The sequence below is a fragment of the Pseudonaja textilis genome, chromosome 2 (genome assembly GCF_049901715.1).
Source record: "Pseudonaja textilis isolate UNSWEBS1 chromosome 2, rPseTex1.2, whole genome shotgun sequence".
In the NCBI taxonomy this organism is placed as follows: domain Eukaryota; kingdom Metazoa; phylum Chordata; class Lepidosauria; order Squamata; family Elapidae; genus Pseudonaja; species Pseudonaja textilis.
The window spans coordinates 107,672,691-107,695,033 of record NC_141991.1 but is presented as its reverse complement, the minus strand read 5'-3'; the positions used below and the strand labels follow the sequence as shown (position 1 = coordinate 107,695,033).

Below are 22,343 nucleotides of genomic sequence, written 5' to 3'. Positions count from 1 at the left end.
AATTCAAGCCATTCTACCTGTCTCATTCAGGTCTGGATAGGTAAAACATTACCGGTAGTCCTTGACTTACCACAATTGAGCCCCAAAACTTTTGCTGCTAAGGAGGGAAGTTGTTAAGTGAGTTTTGTTCCATTTTACCTTGTTTGCCTCAGCTAAATGAATCATTGCAATTGTTAAGGGAATCATGCAGTTGTTAAGAAAATCTGGCTTCCTCCATTGACTTTGTCAGAAGCTGGCTGGGAAGATTACATATGGTGATCACATGAGCCCAGGACAGTGCAACTGTCATAAATACATATCAGTTGCCAAGTGTCTGAATTTTGATCAAGTGACCAGGATGCTGCAACGGTTGTAAGGATTGAAACAGGTCATAAGTCATTGTTTTCAATATGTTGACCACTGAACCAAAGCAATGTGATGTCATGTATTTTATTTCACAATCTCAGCAAATCAAAAGATAACCTCGCATTCAAGAGAGCCATTTCACATCCATATTAACAAAATTTCTCCAAAATACATACTGATTTTTCATATAACAATTTTGTTACATCACTTTCATTTAAATAGCAAACCTAGGGGAAAATGCATGGCTTTTTTATTTTAGTATATTATAGGTCAGCTAGAAACCATTTGCAAAAACCATACAGTACTAAAGAAACCTAAAATACGTAGTAGTCAGTCTGCAAACCTAGTTATCAGTTAGATGGTGTTTCAGTTTCTAGAGGAAAAAGCGCTGCAAGACTTTTGCTGAAAAAGCATCTGCATTTTTATGCGGCAGTAATTCCAACCTCAACTGAGATGGCTGTCTCTCAATTCTACAGCAAAGTGTAGCTAAGTGTTCAGAATAACGCAAATGGGTCATAAATAATTTTGCTTGTTCACGAATTTTAATAAAAGCGAAATATTTGTGCTAAGTCCGGGAAGCAAAAACTAAGCCTTGCACAAGCATGCAGAAAGACCAACCTATTCCGCCATATTTTTGCTACCAGATGTTGTGTTTTGCCCCAGGACAACCTGGAGCAAAAATCATGTTTCAATTATGTTTCCTGCTGAGTGGGAGAGTGCGGACATGCGCCCAAAGTTGTAAATAACCGGTACTGCTTCAAGCACTACATAGAACTTGGACTGAAGCAACAGTTGAAAGAAGGCCCAAGTTTGTGGGGTGGGTTTTTTTTTATACTGGCAGTACTGGAAATAGCAATTTCAAGTATTTTTATTATCAGGAGCAGTAAGGATAGGTAGTTTTATAACAGTTTTATATCTATTTCATTTCAGCATTAAATCAAATTCAGTGTTAAAAGAATGAAGAGTAGATTTTCATTGTTTTAGACAGATGAGGGGATGCCAGCAAGTAGGATTTCAACTGTTCTGATAACTTTCCAAAATCTTTGGAAGCCACACATCTAAAGACCTACTGCCATAGAAAATTCCTAAAATTCTACCTCTTACCCTCCCTGAACATTTTGTTTCAAGAAAAGAATTTTGCCTTATTGTGAATTGAATATGGCATTTTACTCATAAGAATTGTACTCGAGGAAAGAGGAAATACACAAAACCCTAGAAAGGCTTTGACTTTTTTTCTTTTTTAGCAAGGCCTTTGAATTTATCAAGTTAAACCAAAGAGTTGTTGAAAGGTAATCTGATGTTCACCACACACAGTGAGTGTGATGGCTGAAAACCATAAAATAAATCTGTTCCTTCAAGTTGCAATACACTCAAAATTAAAGGAATAAAATCTGTGCAATAATAAACTAAACACATAAATAAGCTTATTTATGACTATCTTCTTTCTTGGAAACCTACACTAGGACAATCAACCATTTGGTCAAATCAACTACCCTGTTAACTATAGAGGTAAAGATGCTTTCCTGGCTAAAACTACGCAGCCACCACTTTGTTCCCGTAAAACTGAAAGAGCCCAGGTATTAAGAGAGTAGACAAGACTGTCCGTAGTGTGAAGCACTTGTGTTACCATACATGCATCTTGTAGAAGAAATGGCAGAAAATTCCATTGTCCATGTAGAATCAAATGTCTAATACATGCTGTCAAATTTTTCAGAAGAGCAGTGAACTTCCTTAATCACAAGATGGCAGGGTTCATGCAACGAAGAACCAATCAAAAAATCACAGAGATAATTTTCTTCTGAAGCTTCACTGTGAATGAGCTGGACAGCACCTAAAATATCAATACCTACCAAATTCAACAGCTGTTGATAGGTTTCAGCTGAAGTAGTCTTTCTTCCAGAAAGAATGTTCTCTGGGACAATTAAATGGTGAGATTGGGGAAAAGACTCCTTCATTATATCATACAGAGGAGAACAATATATTAAGTGTCTGTACATTCCCCAATCCAGGAAAATGTTAGAAACACTTTCCTATTGGCACATATATCTGTCATTTCTGTCCATGAGAGATACATGTACCGGGGGAGACAAGGTGGCTCTTATCACTGTCATATCCCTAATCATTATTTAGCCATATGGCAATAAAGGATGCAACATGTGATGATGGTTCTCTACTGGGTTTTCTTGTCCTCTGGAGGAAAGTAAGGAGGTGGAGGAGGCTGGTCCTAAAATGTGTGAGAGAAAAATAACAACTTCAGTTTATTATTACACATATTTCAACCATAGAGCATTTCTTATGCTTTATATATATAAAACAAGATATAAATTAGACATGCTGCATGAATCATGTTCTTGAATTGACAGGAAGTATTTCTGTTGTACTATAATGTAATTTTAAAAAGCTTGGGTTTTATTTGTCATGAGATCTGTTTTAGGCACCTTTTATGTCTTGTCATCTACTCTTGCCTTACTGGTATTGGGCACTGGTATGGTATTGTTAAATAAATGAACAAGGCTCCCTAATAATTAGGCTCATGTGCTAACAGTGTCCTTGTAATATATAGCAATATATTGATGTACAAAGCTACCGTGTTTCCCCCAAAATAAGACCCTGTCTTATATTTTTTGCCACCAAAAAAGGCATCAGGTCTTATTTTCAGGGGATGTTGTCCATTGACTCACCTCACTTTTGTGTGTTGCTCCCAGCCTCCTTTTCACTGTCAGAGGCCTTCATTAACTTTGTTTTCTGTGGCTATCAAGACTTTCCTGAAGGCCTCTGCAGCCAGTAACAGAGCTCCAGATCAATCTGGAGCTTATCGGCTATAGATGCCTTCAGGAAAGCCTTCCTGGCCTTGCCAACTGCAGAAGAAATGGGCCGGCTAGGCAGGTGTCAGGGTGTGCAAGGTCTGGCTGCAACTGTCCAAATGTAAGTAGTAAGGCAGCTCCACCCACCATCCCCACTCTAGCTTAATTTTTACTCGTGCACCCTGGAGTGGGCAGGGTCTTAATTAGGGGTTATGGGGGGGGGCTTATATTGGGCACATGTGTAAAAATCAAGCTAGGACTTACTTTTGGGATAGGTCGTATTTTCAGGAAAACACGGTATTACATACAAGCTGGAAGATTATTTAAGACAATAGGGACATATATGGTAAAGGGCCCTTGGATATGATCTTAAGGCATACACTGCAGCTAACTTGTTGAACTAAGAATCTTAGATCAAGTTAGTGCCTGGATAGAAGAGATATTGGGAATCCTTTCAAACTGCTGTGAGTTCCATGATGAAACAAAAGATGATACCCACAAACATTGTCAATCAAGGATGCATTAAGGGCTGTTCATGTCCATGAGAGGCACAGCAAAGGCAAAAGCATTGTGGCACTGGATTTTTTTCAAAAGCAAATCAAATCCCCCTGATATAGCCTCTTCAATATAATCTTATTAAAAATAACTATATAATTGTGGAAATTATAGAACTAATTTCTATAAAATATCCTCAGATAGTGCAACCCACATGTAAAACTATATACACCTAATCACCATCTGTATCTCCCTCATTTTCAGCCATTTCTTTAAATATCTGTACATAAATATATATTTATGTCCACCACAACAAATATAGATAGTAGATTGGGCAGATATGAGGAAAGTCAATGAAGTTTCAGTTGAGAAATCAGAAAGAAGGAAGTGGACAAAGTTGGAACACAGAAAGAAGAAGTGAAGAATACAATTTTTTAGAAAAATTCACAAGAAGAGGAAGATATCATTGGGATGGTGAAATGCAAAAAGACCTAAAACTAGAACCCACCAAAGGTTAAAGGTAGAAGGAAAAAACAAAACGAAAAAGAGAAAGCAGCGTGTTAAGTGTTTTCAAATAAAGGACAGATGGAAATTTTCAGCTACAATCAAGAGACACACTTTTTTCTGCTTGCTCTAAGTATATTTCTGAAATTTACCATGGGCATGTAGACATTATGAGGGTTGCCTGGGTTGTAATATGCACTTGCAGCAGCTTCTGCAGCCTTAGCTTCAGCTGCAAAAAAAACCCAACAGCACATATTAATGATTATTGTTTAACCAATCAATTTATATAGCTGCCTATCTCACACACATGACTCTAGGTGACTTACAATAAAAATAGATAAAACAGATACAGTATAACAAATAAAGACACACAGCACCTGAGCACTTAGGGTTTACACATAAGAGCTGGGTATGCGTATTGTACTCAGCCGCTGAATAAAATGATTTGTTTTCTTTTGGCTTAATATGGTGCGTGAATTTATATATCATGGCTTGTAAACTTTGGTTTATGCTTAGCATGTGTAGGAATCCAGGCAGTTGTGGCTAATTCAAGAAAATACATAATATATAAGTCTTATTCATAACTATTAAGCTGGAAATTAGTGTTGAACCTGCATGTTCAAATCACTGTCATATTCAAACAGGTCACACTGTTATTTAATACAATGTATAATCCCCGTTGTAATTCTCTTGCCATTTTTGCCCAAAGCTGCTGTATGTTTTTTTTCCTAGAGGAACACAATCAGCTACTCAAAATTCTGTGAAGTTCTTTAAAGTTATTCAAAGGACAAGGTGAAAACAAGGCAGCAGTTCTTCTTATCCAATTCTTGTTTCAGAGATGGAATACTGCTTTAGTAACTGATCATCTCTTGTATTATACAGAATTGAATTCGCTTCTCATATTTCCCTAAATGCTGTATAAGATAAGCACAGAAACTCTACTGTCCTTTAATCATATAATAATAGGATTATTCTGCTTGGCTAAAAAGGGCTTGTTCCCCACCTACGTCCAATAGCAAACATAGCACCATTCTATATTTTGTTATATAGTCCTGCTTAGTATTCAGACCTACTGCAGGAATATGTTTCAAGAACTGTGGCCCTTATTATTCTAAAAATCAAACTAGAGACTTCTAAAAGCCACAGTCAGGGTAAAAAGCTGAAGTATTTCTTGGTCCCTTTCTTCTCCAAGCAGATGTCTACCTTTTGTGCACAAGAGGAAGATTATACCCTCTGACGTCCTGCCACTCTTCAACTGACTCCAGCGCCAAACACTGGATTTGCCTCTAAACTTTTATCTCTCCAGTTCTTTGCTAATAATACATATTATACAGTGAAAGTTTCCTCTTTGATTTGTAGTATCTGTTTAAAACTCCTAATGTCTGTGCTGCTGGATAAAATTATAACATGTTAAATGAATAAGAAACAGTTTAGGAGAAAATGGAACCAATTCAAGGCTGTAATGTAATTTATATAATAAATTGTGAGGCCTGGCTTTTGGCACACTTTGTATCCATATACACATAGGAATATACGCCTTGCATGTTTGTCTTTCTCTTGTATATTTTTTCTTAATTCTTTCTTGATAACTATGTGATTTATTGTTTTTATTTTGTATTCAATTAATTGAAAATATACTATATTTGAAAAGTCATGTAAATAAAACTTGTGCTGTTATTCTGTCTATGTAGGAATTAACCACCTGCCATCTTTACTGAAAACTCAGCCCTTCCTGGGTTTATACATGGTGAAAATTGCTGGAAGTTTTGCCTTTTGTTGGTGATACACAGAGTGAACAAAACCCCTTTTCCCTTTCTTTATGAACTGGATTTGCAAAGCTTGACAATAACAAAAGGTAATTCCTTCATAAATAGATTTTGTCTGAGGTCCTACAAAGGAGATTAATAGAGCTTCAACTGAACCTTTTTTAGAAATTAGCCATCTGAGTTAAAATTACATCTCTACAAAATGGCTTTCCAAAATATGTTTTCTTTTAAATGGGCTTTATCCACAAAACAAATGCTAATTTGGTTTGCTAAGCCTTTAGAACAGCCTTTTCCAATCTGGTGTCTTCACAATGTATTGGATGGGAATAACGTAGTAGTATACCAACGTGCTGGCAAGGCACAAGTTAGAAAGGCTACATACGTGACCCCTGATTCAAAGGCTTTATGCCAATCTATTGGTTGTCAGAAAACTTCCTATCTTGGTCTCTGTGCAAACATCTTACCTGCTGGAGTGGTGGGAAGATCTGGGCCAGCAGCAGGTGGTTCCATAGGCCCAGGATAGGGAGGAGGCGGAAGCTGCATGTATCCCATAGCACCATCCATTGGTGGGCCAGGATACAATTCTAGGACAGTAGAAAAAGACAAGTGTAAAACACTGCAAAAACAATTAGCTGAGACAAACCACACTATCCCTGAAATGCTTGCCCTCAAGTTGACCTTTTTAGGTACATTAAAGGGTCCAATTTATTTACAAAGGAACAAGAAGAAGAACTCAGAAACTGACCATATTATATCATTATATGGGTCATGCTGCAATCAGAGCTATTTCAGATATATTCCTGACCATGCCAACTGCTTCCAGCTTATCCAGATTGGCTCCCTTGTGATTACACGGTATCTGAACACTTTCATCAACCTATGAAAGGTATGGAGAAGTACTGGGACAAGGATGAACCATATTATTAGTAGAAACTTCGTAATAACTAAAAGCAAGTGCTTTTGCGCAAAACAAACCTTGCTTACGCTTAACAAGGGAGTTGGCAGTTTGGGTGACATTTGAAAATAGGTAAATATCAGGATGAAAAAGTGAGCCTTACTTGGTTTCCCTACCATATTTCTAAATGGAACATTAATTAAAAGCCGGCTTCTTTTACTTCCAAAACTCACCAGGTGGTGGTGGTGGATAAGGATATCCTGAAGGAGGCGGAGGAGGATACACCCCGTTGGTAGCAAGTGGTGGGAAGGTATAACCCCCATTTGGCATGTAGGAGTAACCATAGGCTCCATTCGGAACTTCACCTCTTGAAGCTAGAAAACAAAGATGAGTAAGTTAATTCAACCAAACCGACAGGAAGTGTTTCAGGAATACAACAGCCAGAAGCCCGACAAGAACCCGACAAGGCAATGGCACACATGAAGTTCACTGACATCACAACACAAATTAAAACCAACAACTAGCAATATCAGTAATTACAGCCAGTGAGTCTCCTACACAGATGGCCCTCAATTTACAACCACTCATTTAGAGACCATTTGAAGTTACAATGGCACTGACACAAGTGACTTAAAACCAATCCTCACACTTATGACCATCAGAGCATTCTGTGGGTGCTTGGCAACTGGCATGTATTTATGACAGTTGCAGCATCCTGAACAGAAGTGGAATTCAGCAGGTTCTGACCAGCTGTGGAGAACTGGTAGCGGAAATTTTGAGTAGTTCGGAGAACCAGTAAAGACCACCTATGACTGGAGATTTGACAGTATCCTTCCCCTGCCACGCCCACAGAACCGGTAGTAAAAAATATCTGAATCCCACCTGAGATGATCTGATCACCATTTGCAACCTTCCCAGCTGGCTTCTGACAAGCCAAGTCAATGGGGATAACAGGATTCACTTAATGACACTTAACAATGACAGTGATTTGCATAACAATTGTAGCAAGAAAGGTTGTGCGACTGCCTTGTTTAGCAATCCAAATTTAGGGTCCCAATTGTAGCTGTAAGTCAAATACTACCCAAAATTATGCTATATTCTTTAGTTCTATCACTTTCTTTTCAGGGTAGGCAACAGAATTTGTGATGCCTGGTGCAATAGGAAAAAAAAATGAAGTCAACAGCATTGCAACCCAGTTCTGGCTTTCTGTTTAAAGGTTTGAATGCACGGGTGTCAAACTCTCCACATCACATTGCTGTCACATGATATTTCGCAACGTTTTCCCCCTTCACAGAGCTGGGGTGGGCGTGTGATGCATCCGGCCTGTGGACCGACCATTTGACATCCTTGCTCTAATGTATCAGATAAAAACAGAGCAGAAATGCAGAAACACAGAGCAAGCAGAACCGCCTAAGTCTAGCATTGAACTAGTTAGTAGAAGAAAACAGGACACTGGAGGAATGAAACTTTTTTCTGTCTCATGAAAGTCAATTTGGTACTAGAAAGAGTTCAGAGGCAGCAGGATGGCCAGAGAAAGGATGGGGTTAACTGGAAAGGTGAGAGGAAAGGCTGTAATTCTATCCTTAGCAGAAAGGAGATCTGAAAACAGAACTGCCAACTGATAATCCATTGTTCTGACCAAGGCTTCCAAGACCGCAATTAAGCACATGCTTAGTTAAAACAAGCCGTTTTATTTCAACGCTGGGAAATATTCATTCCCAGATGTACTGAGTCCCAAACTGTCCCTTGAGATAAGCACCCACCTTTCTCTCCTTTGAATTGCTGCCAACAACAAAAGTGCTGAATGAACTATAAAAAAACCAAGCAAAGTACAAAGTCCACGCAGAGCTTCAAGGATTAATCTGGACAGAACGAACGACTTTGCTTCCTATGAAGATTTCTTCACCTTTGCCTGTCCTTTATACCTTATGGGAGGGGCAATCAGCTCCCAGCCTTACTCCGAGTTGTCCCTTTTGTTTCAGCTGCTCTTGCCTTCTAGCAGCTCTGCGCACACACGCACTGGGAACAGGCTCCCCTGGTTCCTCTGCCTTGCTGCTGCCAGACTCCAGAGGCTCCGGAAGCAGCACCCCACTCCCAGATGGTCCTGGCCTCATCTCTGAATTGGACACAGGACCCTCATCCAAGTCCTCTCCAGACTCCCGGACTGGTCTCCATTCTTCCCCGCTATCCTATTCCGTTGCCAACTGCACAGGCTGCCGGCGAACCACAACAGGTTTAATCGAATAACAGACACAGGTGGACCTTGGCATACAACCATAATTGAGCCCAGGAATTTGGCTATAAATTGTTGCAGTTGTTAAGTGGGTCATCACATGACCTGACTTGATTTTACAAACATTTTTATAATGGTCATTATAAAACCATTATATCATTACAGTTGTTAAACAAACTATGTGGTCACTAAATGAATCCAATGACTGGTTTTTTTGCTTGAAAACAGAAAAAAAAACCCACTGCATCTCACAGTCACATGGCTGCAGGATGCTGCAACCAATCATAAATGTGAGCCAGTCACCAACCACACGAAATGCAATTACGCGATGGAAGAGGGGGAATACCACTGTCAAAACTTTGAGAATGGGTCATAAGTAGCTTTTTAAAAGTCCATCGTAACTTCAAATAGTCATTAAGTGAGGACCACCTGCATTGACAGCACTCATAAGACTTCTGTTGTAAGTGCTAAGCCAAAAGTGAACGCATCCACTGGGGCTCTCATGATAAAAAGAATAATCTTGAGATAGGAATACCAAAATAAGCACTTATTTTGTAATTAGCTTTATTTTAATTCCCTCAACTATTTTAAGTAATCCGGGTATGCATTCTAATCTGAAAGACATTTTCAACTCTTCATCGTGGCACACCCAGATTTCTCTCCCATCAGCCTTTAGCAGATCTTCTTCTGTTATAAATACCTTGAGATGCTACTTGTAACATACGTTGTCCAAACTCAATGGCACCTCCAGCTGAGAATGTCATTTTGAACGTTGCAGATCCTTCCCAACCACCTAGTAAAATAAGACAAGATAGGTGGAAAAAGTAAAATGAGCTTGTCTACTACCAGGATATCTTATAAGGCTCCTGAGATCCTTATAAGGCTCTTCCTGTATCATCTTTTCATTCAGTTTTGGCCTCAGTCGTTTAGTCATGTATAAAAGCAACTTTAGTAAAAGGAAAGCCATGTTCTCTTTTTCTCCTTCTTACTTTCTCCTGCTTTTCTTTTATACAATATATGGCTCAAGGTGGTGAATCCACCAGTACCTAATATTCCTGTATTTTCTCCATAACAACAATTGGGCTGAGAGAGTGTGACTAGCCCAAAATCACCCAGCTGGCTTTCATGCCTAAAGTGAGAATAGAATAGAGAATGCTTTCTAGGCCAGCATTTAACCACTGCACCAATATGCTCTCTACTTGTTGCTACTTTTAAGAGCAGACAAACACTTTCAAACCGTGGAGCCAGAAATAATAATTATTTTTTATTTAGATAATAAAATCTGAGAGCTGCCGGTAGGTTATTCTGATCATTTGCAAATATAAATGTTTCTATCGCTACAAAACAAATATAAAAAACTGGTCACTATTTAATGGCAGGGAGAATTGGGTGAAATCTTTTTTCCATAATAGCTGAGTGAAGTATGAAAGTCTAATTGAGTACTATATATACAATGTAGAATGACGATAATGTTGCAGGGAGATGGATTTTAAACAACAAAAAAGATCCGTGCTTTCAAGAGCCATCAAAATCTAGGAAAGAAAAACAACAATAATTTGCAAAGAATAACATTACACAGATTAAATTTGTTCTGAGCGAGCCAGGGGCAAATTTGATTTGTTAAAACATCTTCGCAACTATTCTTCAGATAGCCAAAAATGGCAACCATGTGAAGTGAAATTAAATAAGAACTAGGAGTTTATCTGGGCTAAAAATTATATGGATTATAGGAAAAATTTAGAGCTGCAGGACTGGAAACAGACCACTAAACATATTATCAACATGGCTGTAGTCCTTTAAATTTGGGAGCTTCCAGAAAAGTAAGAGGGCTGTGTGTTTAGCCCATCCATTACATAAGAGTCCTGTAAATGCTTCTGAATTACTTAGCTGACTTCAACCCCTATGTATGGAAAGCAATGTGATGCCCATGGAGATCCTTGGCATCTGCTAGGCTTCCAATCATCTGATGTGCATTTCAGTTAAAAGAAACTAAATGGGAAATGAACATACTGAAAAGCAAAACTTCAATCACTGCTGTTATCTTTATTTAACAACAAATATATTTGTATTCCATATATAAAGTGGTAGTAATTAAGGCCAAATGCTGGATTTGGAGGTCTGGCTATAAAAAAGTACAAATGTGTTGGGGTGACAAGAAATATCCTGAGGGGTCAAGATATTATGAATTATTTTACCTCCTGGTAAATAGGTGTATATGAGTAGTCACAACCACAGATATTGGTTGTAGCCATTGTTTAATAGTATGCTTTTGAAACTCCAAATGTGCTCATCAGCACAATCAAATCATTGCCCATACACCACCCTAAAAGTAAAACAATGAAAAGATATCAGTATGACCAGACATTTTAAAAGATCCCTTATCTCCCAGCTAGATTGGTAGATTGGATATTTGAAGCAGACTGATACTGAGCGTCACTCAGAAATAAGGCTCTCGGCTCTTTTAATACAATATAAGATGGCATAAATGGACATTGTCATATTTCATTCTTCTGCTAAGACAAACATCATGAGATGGAGCAGGGGAAAAAACTGCTTAAAAGCTTTCACGTCAATTAGATATGAAACTTGAAATCAAATAGAACTGTGCAGCCATCGAAAAGCAACCGAGATAAGAATGCTGCTATAGATTAATGACCTCTGTGGGATCTCAGAATGCTGCTTGTCATAAGCCATTTAACCTAAGCAGATGAAGTACAGTCTGATTTAGCTTTACTATAAGAAATAAAAAAGATGAGATCCATTTTTGTGACATCTTGCTTCACCATACTTAGTGAAAGTAGGCAATGAGGGTGGTTAATGTTTTCATCAGTTTTGAAACTCTTTTAAAAGTTTCCATACTCGGTATAATGATTTGTTTCCCCTAATGCTTCTAGCTGAGCGCTATAGTTTGCGAAGAAGTGTATGTGTAGGTGTGCAAGGGGGGACGGGACTGTTCATGCAAGGGAAATCCAGTCTCGATTTAAGATAAATAAAAATGTTCAAAAATTCAAAATTCAAATAAAATTTGAAATATAAAACAAGAATGCATATTTTGTACGCGTTGGGAGTTCCCCAAAAGTATTATTATTGCCTGCAAGAGGAGACCAGAGTCAGAGAATCGAATGGGAACAATACTGATCTTGGAGGTATCCCTCCCATCAGTTCAGGTACTACGGAGGACCATTCTCTTCTTTAGCATAGACGATTTGGTTTAATCATGACTGAGACAAACATGCTTATTTGGTCTTTTGTTATAAGTAAAGTAGCAAGAAGAGTATTCAGAGTAACAAAGTTGAAAGGGAAATTGGAGGTCTTCTAGTCCAACCCTTTGCCCAAACAGGAGATCCTATACCATTCCAGACAAATGGCTGTCCAACTCTTCTTAAAATCCTCTAACGATGGAACACTCACAACTTCTGACGGCAAGCCATTTCATTGATTAATTGCTCTCACTGGCAGGAAAGCACTGGATACATTATTCCAAATGTGATCTTACCAAGGCAATGTATAGCGATACTAATATTTCAAATGACCTTGATACTATCCCTCTGTCAATGTAACCTAGGACTGCATTGGCTTTTTTGTCCAATAGGGCTTCTAGATCTGACTCACAATTACCACTGTTGAGCAAGGTACCACCTATTCTATACCTGTGCATTTGGTTTTTGTTGCCAAAGTATAAAACGTTAATTTTCTCACTAGTGAACTGCATTTTTTAATATGGCCCAATATTCAAATCTGTCAGGTTCTTTCTAGATCCTGAGCCTATCTTCTAAAGCAAGGTTCTTCAAACTTGGCAAGTTTAAGACATGTGGACTTCAACTCCCAGAATTCCTGAGCTAACATGACTGGAGCAGGAATTCTAGGAGTTGAAGTCCACAAGTCTTAAAGCTGTCAAGTTTGAAGACCCCTGTTCTAAAATATTGGCCATTCTTCCTAGTTTGATGTTGCCTGCAAATCTGATGAGTTCCCCTTTTAACACCTCATCTAAATAGTTTATGAAGATGTTAAAGAATACTGGATATAAGATAGAATCTTGAAGTTCCCCAATGCACACTTCGATGTAGATTTAGTTCCGTTCAGGACTGAATGTGGTTGGTCAGCCAGATACAAATCACCTATCTATCCCACATTTTTGTATCTTACCAAGAAATAGGTTATGGTCTACTTTGTCAAATGCCTTACTGAAGTCCAAATATATTTTGTCCAAAGCATGTTCACCCTCTATGTTCTCTATGTTCACCCCACCGAATACGTTACCAACATCTGTTACTACAATGTATAATTAATTATTCTAAACATTTCACTAGCACAAAGTAATTACAGTACTCACAACTCATTTGTTAATTTTTTTGCAAGTAAATTAAGATGAATTCACAGTTCATTGCAAAGATGATGGAGAATAATTCTAATAATTTGTGAATTGTTTTTTGTAAGAACAAATGCCAAAAACACAGGGATACTTACCTCCTGCCTCTGCTTTTACTACGCCCTTGATATAATTTGCTCCAAACACGGGTTGCTTAATTTCACATTCTTTCATTAAATAAAAGGGCATCATGAAAGACTGCATTGCATCTTTTCCCTTAGATACAAAAATAACCTGCAAGCAAAATGAATACAGATTTTTAATGTTTAGAATCAGAAAAAAAAACCCACTAGATTTCATTGCTACACACTAATAAAATCTCAAATGATATTTTATAACGACCTAATATTTCAACTAATGCTTCCAAATTCTTTGGAAAATAGAAACCAACAATTTATTTGACTGATACTATGAAACAGCAATATTAATCTATTTCTAGATAGCTTTTAAATTCTCAAATAACTCAGCTGATATACAGTATTAATCTAATAGCAAAAGCACTGAGGCTTATATGCTGCTCCATAGTGCTTTATAGCACTCTCTGAGCAGTTTACAATATCAAAGCATTATTTGCATATTGGCCACTACAATCTGGGTCCTTATTTTACTGACCTTGGAAGGATGGAAGGCTGATTCAACCTTGAGCCCCATCACGATGAACTCTTGTTATGAGCAGAGTTTGTCTGCAATACTGCATTCAACCAAAACGCCACCCAGGCTCTTATCCAAAGTGCTCGAAATACCCATCTGCCCATGTACTTTCAAGTTACTGAAGCAATCCAGCCATTCTAGCACCTCTTTTTACTAGCTCCAGCTTGCTCTCCCAATATAATTCTAGTACTGCTTCATATGGCAACTGAGAATACTCAAACTAGCCACTGGAAATGAAAACTCATCATAAAATCATGCTATCCATTACAAGGCCAAATCTTTTTTGTAAGGCCTCAGCCACTGCTTCATGTTGCCTAGAAGATCTGAACTTCAGATTATGGGGCAGAAAAGGTAAAGAAGGGACAAGGCCAGCCTTACAACTACCACCTTTGCTGCTTCTATTTTACAGTTCAATTCATTTTATGTTCCTTTTCATTTGGTTTTTGGATTTACCAAGCATAAAAATGCTAATTCCAAAAGTCAGCCACCTTAATACAATGATTAAATGCAATTGCCCAGTTTTTAACAAAAGGGGCTACATTTATATTGGTTCTCCCATATCAATATAGTTAAACCAGAATACAGAAGGTATTGATAGTAAGAGAAACCTATCAGGAGTTTTAGGATGTTTTTCTCTTTCCAAGTGTGCATGTTAAAAATACACATTGCTGACTTACTCGATACGGAGTCATGAAGACACTGCCTTTCTTGGTCCCTTTAAATGCCTCTGGCATATGTTCCATGTCATGGAAAGTCATTTCAATGTGCTCGTAATTCATCAAGATGCTATACTCCAACAAAACAGACAACAGATACTTACTGTCTAGTCATTCTTTTACATCTAAGACATATATGCTTTAACATCATTGGCACAAGAGTTAAACAAATGCAACCTGTAGATTACTAAATACAAACAGGCACACAATGATTATCAGTGAGTTTGTCAGCAACCCTTTTTGTTGAAAATCATCCCCCCAAAATGAGCCAACATTACTCAGCATGACTAATGCCAAAGGCAGTATTCTTAACATAGCCAAAGCTACTACATATGAAATGACATAATTCAGTAAAAAATTACTTAATTTATTCCACCCAGTTTTAATACTGTAGCAGCAATATCAACGATTCCATCTGTCACTTGGATAGGATTGTTATTTCAATTCATGTATTTTGTGTAGCCTGAATGGAGACAAATTTGCAGCGCTCCTAGTCTTCTACTCTTCCACAGGATTGACTGAAAAAGTTCGCATCAGCCTTTTTCAGTAAATGTTCCTATGCTCTGCAGAAATAAAACTGGAACTCTCTTTGTGTACCATTAATCTATAATCTTTGTTTTTAATGGTGTTAAAATCAGACCTCAGCCTGATCATTTATTATCTTTTAATACTGAAGTCATATTTTCATTTTTATATGCTCTCTTTCATTGCTTCCAGTGAAGAAATATACATAGAAAACTTCGTAATGAGAGGGTATTCAATGTACCCTTCCAAAATGCAACTACTTTTTTGACAAAGGAAGAACAAGGAATGGCAAAAGCATGTTCAGATGAGAAGAACAGGCATGGTGGTAGATTATACTATTTCACCATACTAACATGACCTCAAGAAGCCTTCTAATAGTTTAACTTTGCATTGTAAAAAATTATTATAAGACACTTATGGCATAAGTTCTTTCCTATTGTGGGAATATATATGTTGCTCATTCTGAGGATATTCTTGGAGCTTTGTCAAAGTTTATTTACATCTTTCGTTATATTATTTTGAGTTATTAATTGTTGCTATTAATTCATTTGATTTTGTTTGGATTTGTTGTATTTATTTTTCATGACAATTATAATTCATCTTTTTGTTTGCATATTGGTTGTTTCAATTTACTTGCATAAATATGGAACACCTTTTCTGTTATGGGCGTATTTGTTGTTTTATAAAATTCCACAAGTCAGTACTGATTCAGCAATATATGAATAAAGTTATAAATATATGAGAAATAGCCAAGACAAGTTGGAATAAAAGAGAAATCACAATGTAATTTGGAATATTTACCCTTGTCAGCTTTCCAAAGCTGAAGTATATTGTTATACATTCTGAAATTCATGTTCCCCTTAATGTTACATTTACAAACCAAATGTTGCCACCTACATCCATTGCCAATGTTTCAACTTTTATTCTCATTTATTTTCTTCATTTTGCTATTTATTCTCCCAGTTCTTTGTGGTATTCCTTTAATTTCTTTCTCTAAAAACAGTGTGTTTTTAAAACTCTGGTTTTAAGCTGATTCCTGAGCTGGCTTGCATCTATTGACTTGTCAACTGCTCAGACTGGTGCATATTGCCAACAATGGAAAAAGGTATCTTATATTATTGATATTTACCACTAGCAGTATGATCCTGCCCTAGGTGAAAAGGAATCAGAAAGAAATCTTATTTGTTTTAAAGTATCTTCATGGGAAATGAATTTATTATTTATTTATTTATTTGGTTTGTCAATTGCTTCCAAGATAATAGGTATAAGTAAAACATAGTTATGAATACATGGGTACATATAAGAAAAAATAAAATAAATAAATAAAATAGAATAAGTGAAAGTCTTTGGAAACAAAAAACAAAGACAGTTTACAAAATTATACGAGCTGAGGATATTTAGAAAAACATGTTACGGCTCAGGACGAAGTTCTATTGCACACAATTCTTCAGTTGTTTTTCCATTGTTAGCTAATTTTGTTTTAGTCTTACTATGCCTTCAATCGCACAAAAGCCAAGGCATTTCCAGAAAAATGATCATACTGCAGCATAACAAAAGAGGTCATGATACTCTAAAGACAAGCCTATTAATGATCGAAAGGATCGGGGTACGGGGGAGGCTCCCAACACTAGAAAGAGCAAGAAAGGGCGAGATCGGGGCGGACAGATGGCGAACTTTCTCTCCCCGCCCCCGGAGGCGGGGCAGCTGCGACGGGAATCGGGAGCCGGGGAGTAAAGGGGGAAGAGCCACTGACGCAGTATGCTTAGACCGGACCCCAATGCCGCCCCCAGTACCTTTCGCTGTTATTGACAATGACGCCGCCTCCCTCCGAATGGTTCCTGTTCAGCGCCATGGCCGCTAAGCAACTGATGACTCCTTTCCCCAACACCCGCTGGACTGAGAGGCTCCAGCCGTTAATAAAGCGGCTCTACGCAAGTTCTGCGAGCCACTTCCGGCTTAGAGGAGCTCTAGGCAACGAACAGAACCGGAAGAGGAATAAAGCGATGGGGGCGATGCCAAGGCTTGATGGGAAATGTAGTTCGTTGGTTTAAAAGATGGCTTTTGACCACGGGAAAATTTGCAGAAAAGTGGAAGGGGTGAAGTTTCTAATCACGAGCTTCTGGCTAAATGCACTAGATCAGGGGTCTTCAAACTGGACAACTTTAAGACTTGTGGACTTGAAACTCCCACAATTCTTCCTCCAGTCATGTTAGCTCAGGAATTTTGGGAGTTGAAGTCCACAAGTCTTAAACTTGCCGAGTTTGAAGACCCTTGCGCAAGATTCCATTCACAATAATTGGTGCTTTAGTACAGGGGTCTCCAACCTTGGCTGCTTGAAGACTTGTGGACTTTGACTCCCAGAATTCCTCAGCCAGCTTTTTTGGAGCTTTGCTGGCTGAGGAATTCTGGGAGTTGAAGTCCACAAGTCTTCAAGCAGCCAAGGTTGGAGACCCCTGCTTTAGTAAACGCAACTGTGTAATGTCAGAATAAAGTTTAATGTTACATAATGCTAATGCTAGTCTCTTAAAGTTTTGCTAATTAGATAAAACACTTTCAGATTCTGATACTGCTTATTTCACTTCCTTAAAACTATCCCTGGTGCATTTTGGGTTACTCCTGCATATTTTGGTGAGTGTGTCCTTCTTGGACTTATGCAAAAAAGTATTAATGGGCAACTCTCATAAGATGTTGCAAAAATAAAAGGCAAGAACTTAGGACATATACTTCCAGACATTTAGAAAGATAGGTCACCTTGCAACTCCTGTTCCATCTAGACTGGAGAATATTGAATAAAAACAACCTATATCTGTTACATAGGCACAACTGAAGATTTCAATGTTAAATGGCTTGCAATCTGATCCTCAGAGACTGCTGATTATGCTAGGATCACATCTAGCTATAGCCAGTAAGAGCTGCAAGAGAAATTTTCTGATGTTCCTGTGGGAAGTTATCACCCACTCCTCCCCGCCAAAATGAAATATCCTAGGAAATATTAAAAAGGCAGAATATTTTCTCTAAAAAGAGTAGAAACTCAGAAGCAGAAACTCACCTCAAAAGCAGAAACTCAGCCCCACCCCCACCTTTGCTAATGGGCCATTACTCTGGCCTAGGCCAGCCTATTATACATAACAAAGATCTCAAGATAGAGCTATTAATAGGAATTGTCCAAAGCCCTTTCATTACATCATCATCCAGCAAGGCTCAACCAAGCCTGGGACTCAGGACAGCTGACAGAGTTGCCCCTGCATGGCCCCATGGGAGTCTGACAACCAATCAGAATACAAGTTCAAATTCAAATCCCAACAGAGGGTATAAAACCCAGGCACTTTCAGCATCTTAGCCCCTTTCCCTTCTTTCTTCACCCAAAGCATGTGATCCTGTCCACCATTAAACCAAACTTTCCAAACAGTCACCATGTTTCCAGTGTCTTTCTTCCCCACTTGGAACTGAACCCAAAAGGCTATTTCTTCCAACATTCCTGTCAGAGACTTAATCACAGTATCTGACGCATAAAAGAGGGTTTATTTATTTATTTATTGAATTTATATTGCCGCCTATTTGCCCATGGCGGCTCAAGGTGGCTTACAGAATGTAAAACCATATTTAAAAAACAAAACAATAAAAACTAATAAAAAGAATCAAATAAATTACAATAGAACAAAATCTGGAAGAAAAAAAATCATCCCCCAACTTCCATCTACTCCAGCCTTGACAACAGCAGATCACACAAGCCATTTGATAGGCTCCATCCCGCTCTGGGTTCCCCAGGCTTGCTGGCAGAACCAGGTCTTCAGCATCTTCTGGAAGAGTATTAGAGTGGGGGCCATTCTAATTTCTGGGGAAATGATGTTCCAGAGAGAGGGAGCCACCAGGGAGAAGGCCCTTCTTCTGCTTCCCACCAGGTGTATCTCCCTCAGGGATGGGACCCACAGCATTCCATGCCTCCCCACTCTGATGTGTCAGGTAGATGTGACCGGCCTGTGTTTATTCCTGTGTTGCTCCTAAACCAGGGGTGTTAAACTCGATTTCATTGAGGGCCACATCAAGGCTGTGTTCGACCTTGAGGGCCAGGGGGGGAGTGGGGTGTGGCCATGGTGGACGTGACAAGGGACTTGTGTCAGGGCACCTGTGGTGGCCAGGTGCTAAGGCAGGACTTCACTGAGACCCTCCCTCACTCTCATTATAATCTCCTTCCTTCCATTTCCCCCCCCTTCACTCTTCATTCTTCTTCCTTCCCCTCTTTCTTTATTTTTCCTTCCTTACTCTTGTTCTGTCTTCTGTAATTACTGACTGAATGTATAAAGGCAGATAGATAATTCTACAAAGGCATCCATACAAAGTCTTTTTATTGGTTCATCAGGCATCCTCAAGATAACTCAGTTACATTGAGATTCATCTCAATGTCCATTTTCTGCATAGCTGCACTTTATGGTGTAAAAAGATGGTAATCTCTCATCCTGATAATGATAGAGCAAAGGGTGAAGCACCAGCATGCTGCTGGGGTCCAAGCAAGAGGGAAGAAACCTCCCCCAACCCACCAAGGGTCAATTCAGTGACCAATCATGATTACAGATGTGGTCACATGACATGAACCACATTTCCCAGGATACCTTAACTACATTTACCATGATGCATTCCCTTAAGGGGACAGCTCCCAATTCCTAACTAATTATCCCAAATCCCATTAACTCTAAATTGTCTGGACAGCACAACTCTCTTCCCATCTTTTCTTGTCTTTGCTCTTTCCCTTTTTCCTTTCCTGCCCCTTCTTGCATACTCAAATGCAAAAGGGGAAACATTTCTCTTTTTGTTTTTAGTTTTGATAGCCCTCTGCCAGCCAAAATGGGGCACGGGGCGCAGCCCATTTTTGGCCTGGAAGGCCTCCTGCAGCACTCTAGCAGCCAAAATAGGGTGCAGGGGGGTTTCCAGGCTGAAAATGTGCAACGGGAGCCTGTGTGCTGTAAGAGGTTGTCCAGGCCAAAAATGGGCCATGGAGGAGCCCACACACATCCCTCTCATGCCCCATTTTCACTAGCAGAGGCACTGTGGACCGGTCCTTCGCTATTTGCAGGCTGGTCCTGTGGGCCAGATCTAAGCTCCCTGCAGGCCTTTAGTTTGACACCCCTGTCTGAAGCAATAGAATGCCTTCTTTCTTCCATGATAAAGACAGCTCAGATCATTTTACAACCCATGGACCACATCTGGCCCTTTGGCTATCCCTATCCAGCCTGCATGAGATCAATAAAAATTAGAGATTAAATGTAAATCAATGCCGCCATGCGTACAACTGCATTGCTTTTATTTTGGATGCGACTTTTTTAATATGTGTGGGCATGCATACTGACACATTTTCAGATCTCTACTAGTTCAACCCTCCATAATAGTCCCAGTTTCTTATGTGGTCTCTTGGGAAAATTACTTGCCTACTCTGGCCCAATGCATTTCTAACCAAACTCTTCTAATGAATGCTTCTTTTGGTTTTAATGTACACCTTTGAATTTGTTTGTTTGTTTTTGGATTTTTTAAATTGCCAGATGCTTTCAACGTTCAAGTTAAAATAAAATAGTAAAATAGTTTATTTCAATTTGGCTCATTCCATTTCTTTTCAGAACTCATTCTGTGGTTTATATATAAGCAACGTGTAGTTTGTCACTCATACATGGTTGCTTAGTCATGTGAATAATGATTTTCACTTCCATTAATTCCTATTCATAGTTGTGCTCTTCCCTAAAGGGGCCCTCCATCCATAATATACACAATAATTTGGCACTGATGCCCCATCCTTTTTATACAACCAAGTTGACTTTTGTCTGGCTTGTCTGTAATGAGCAAAAAAATCTGTTGTCTGACACATAACAGAAATAATGTAATTTTCCCATTCAGAGGAAGTTTTGTCTTGTTTCCTGAGCTGATATCTCAGGCAACCCTATCATGAAACCCTGCCTCCATCCTTTTTAGTTTTACAATCTATATAAAAATCCCTATTTCTCCTCTTAGGTTCCTATTATTCTTAATGGGGCAGCAGGCAGTGAAAACTAATTTGTGATACCTTAAAGCAGAGGTCTTCAAACTTGACAGCTTTAAAACTTCAACTCCCAGAATTCCTCCTCCAGTCATGTTAGCTCAGGAATTCTGGGAGATGAAGTCTACAAGTCTTAAACTTCCTAAGCTTGAAGGCCCTTGCCTTAAAGGCTTAAGAACAGAGGTGGGATTCTACCAGTTCGCACCTATTCTCTAGAACCGGTTGTTAACATTCTAAGCAGTTTGGAGAACCGGTTGTTAGAAGAAATTACTGGCCTAATCCTGTAAGGAAGGCAGGAAGGAAACATTCTGGTGTTGCTTACAGAAACTGCCTATCCATTAACCTTTATTACATTCTTGGCAGGACTAGACTTCCTGTCTCTGGAACTTCTCTGGAGTTTTTTTCCCCTCCTTTGCTGGTACTTTGCTTGTGTAGAGTGACCATTCAAACTTACAAGGCACTGAAAAAAGTAACTTATGACCATTTTTCACACTTACGACTGTTGCAGCATCCCCAGTCTTGAGAGGCCAGGCGAGGAGATGTGCGCCTCGATGTGAGTGATATTGAGTTGGCCACATCCAGCCAATATCATGACCACCAAGCCATGTCCACCACCTAAGCCATGCCCACAGAACCGGTTGTTAAAAAATTTGAATTCCACCCCTGCTCAAGAATCATTATTGTATAAGCCTTCTGGTCTACTTTGAATTTCATTCAGCAATTCAAGGGAAGTTTTCAAATTATTTTCAAACCTCCAAATTAAAATAAGTTTTTGAAATGTGTCCTTGCACTTTCCAAACCACTTCCAAATTATCACTCTTTACTAAATAGTTATACAATAATGCAACTTAATTTTTCTAGGTACAGTGTTTTCAGCTGAAGATTGGATAGTAAAGAAACAAGCAAGCTTGAACCTGTCAGTGGTATCTGTGAAAGTGATGATGCCCAATGCACATGGTGATATTATGCAAGTGTTAACCTAAATCATCTTCTAATATCTGGTACAAGCATGTAACTC

General features: G+C 38.8%; 1 protein-coding gene across 1 annotated transcript; it reads right to left on the bottom strand.

The window, feature by feature from the left end:
* Positions 1-415: 415 nt before the first annotated feature.
* WBP2 (WW domain binding protein 2) lies at positions 416-17,245 on the bottom strand. The gene is made up of 8 exons (XM_026702016.2): positions 17,097-17,245; positions 14,740-14,848; positions 13,510-13,645; positions 9,743-9,835; positions 7,043-7,183; positions 6,379-6,498; positions 4,301-4,377; positions 416-2,569 (listed from the first exon to the last, which is right to left on the bottom strand). Exons 1-8 carry the CDS (start codon positions 17,153-17,155, stop codon positions 2,516-2,518), a joined length of 789 nt encoding a protein of 262 aa, XP_026557801.1. The 5' UTR covers positions 17,156-17,245; the 3' UTR covers positions 416-2,515.
* Positions 17,246-22,343: the final 5,098 nt, after the last annotated feature.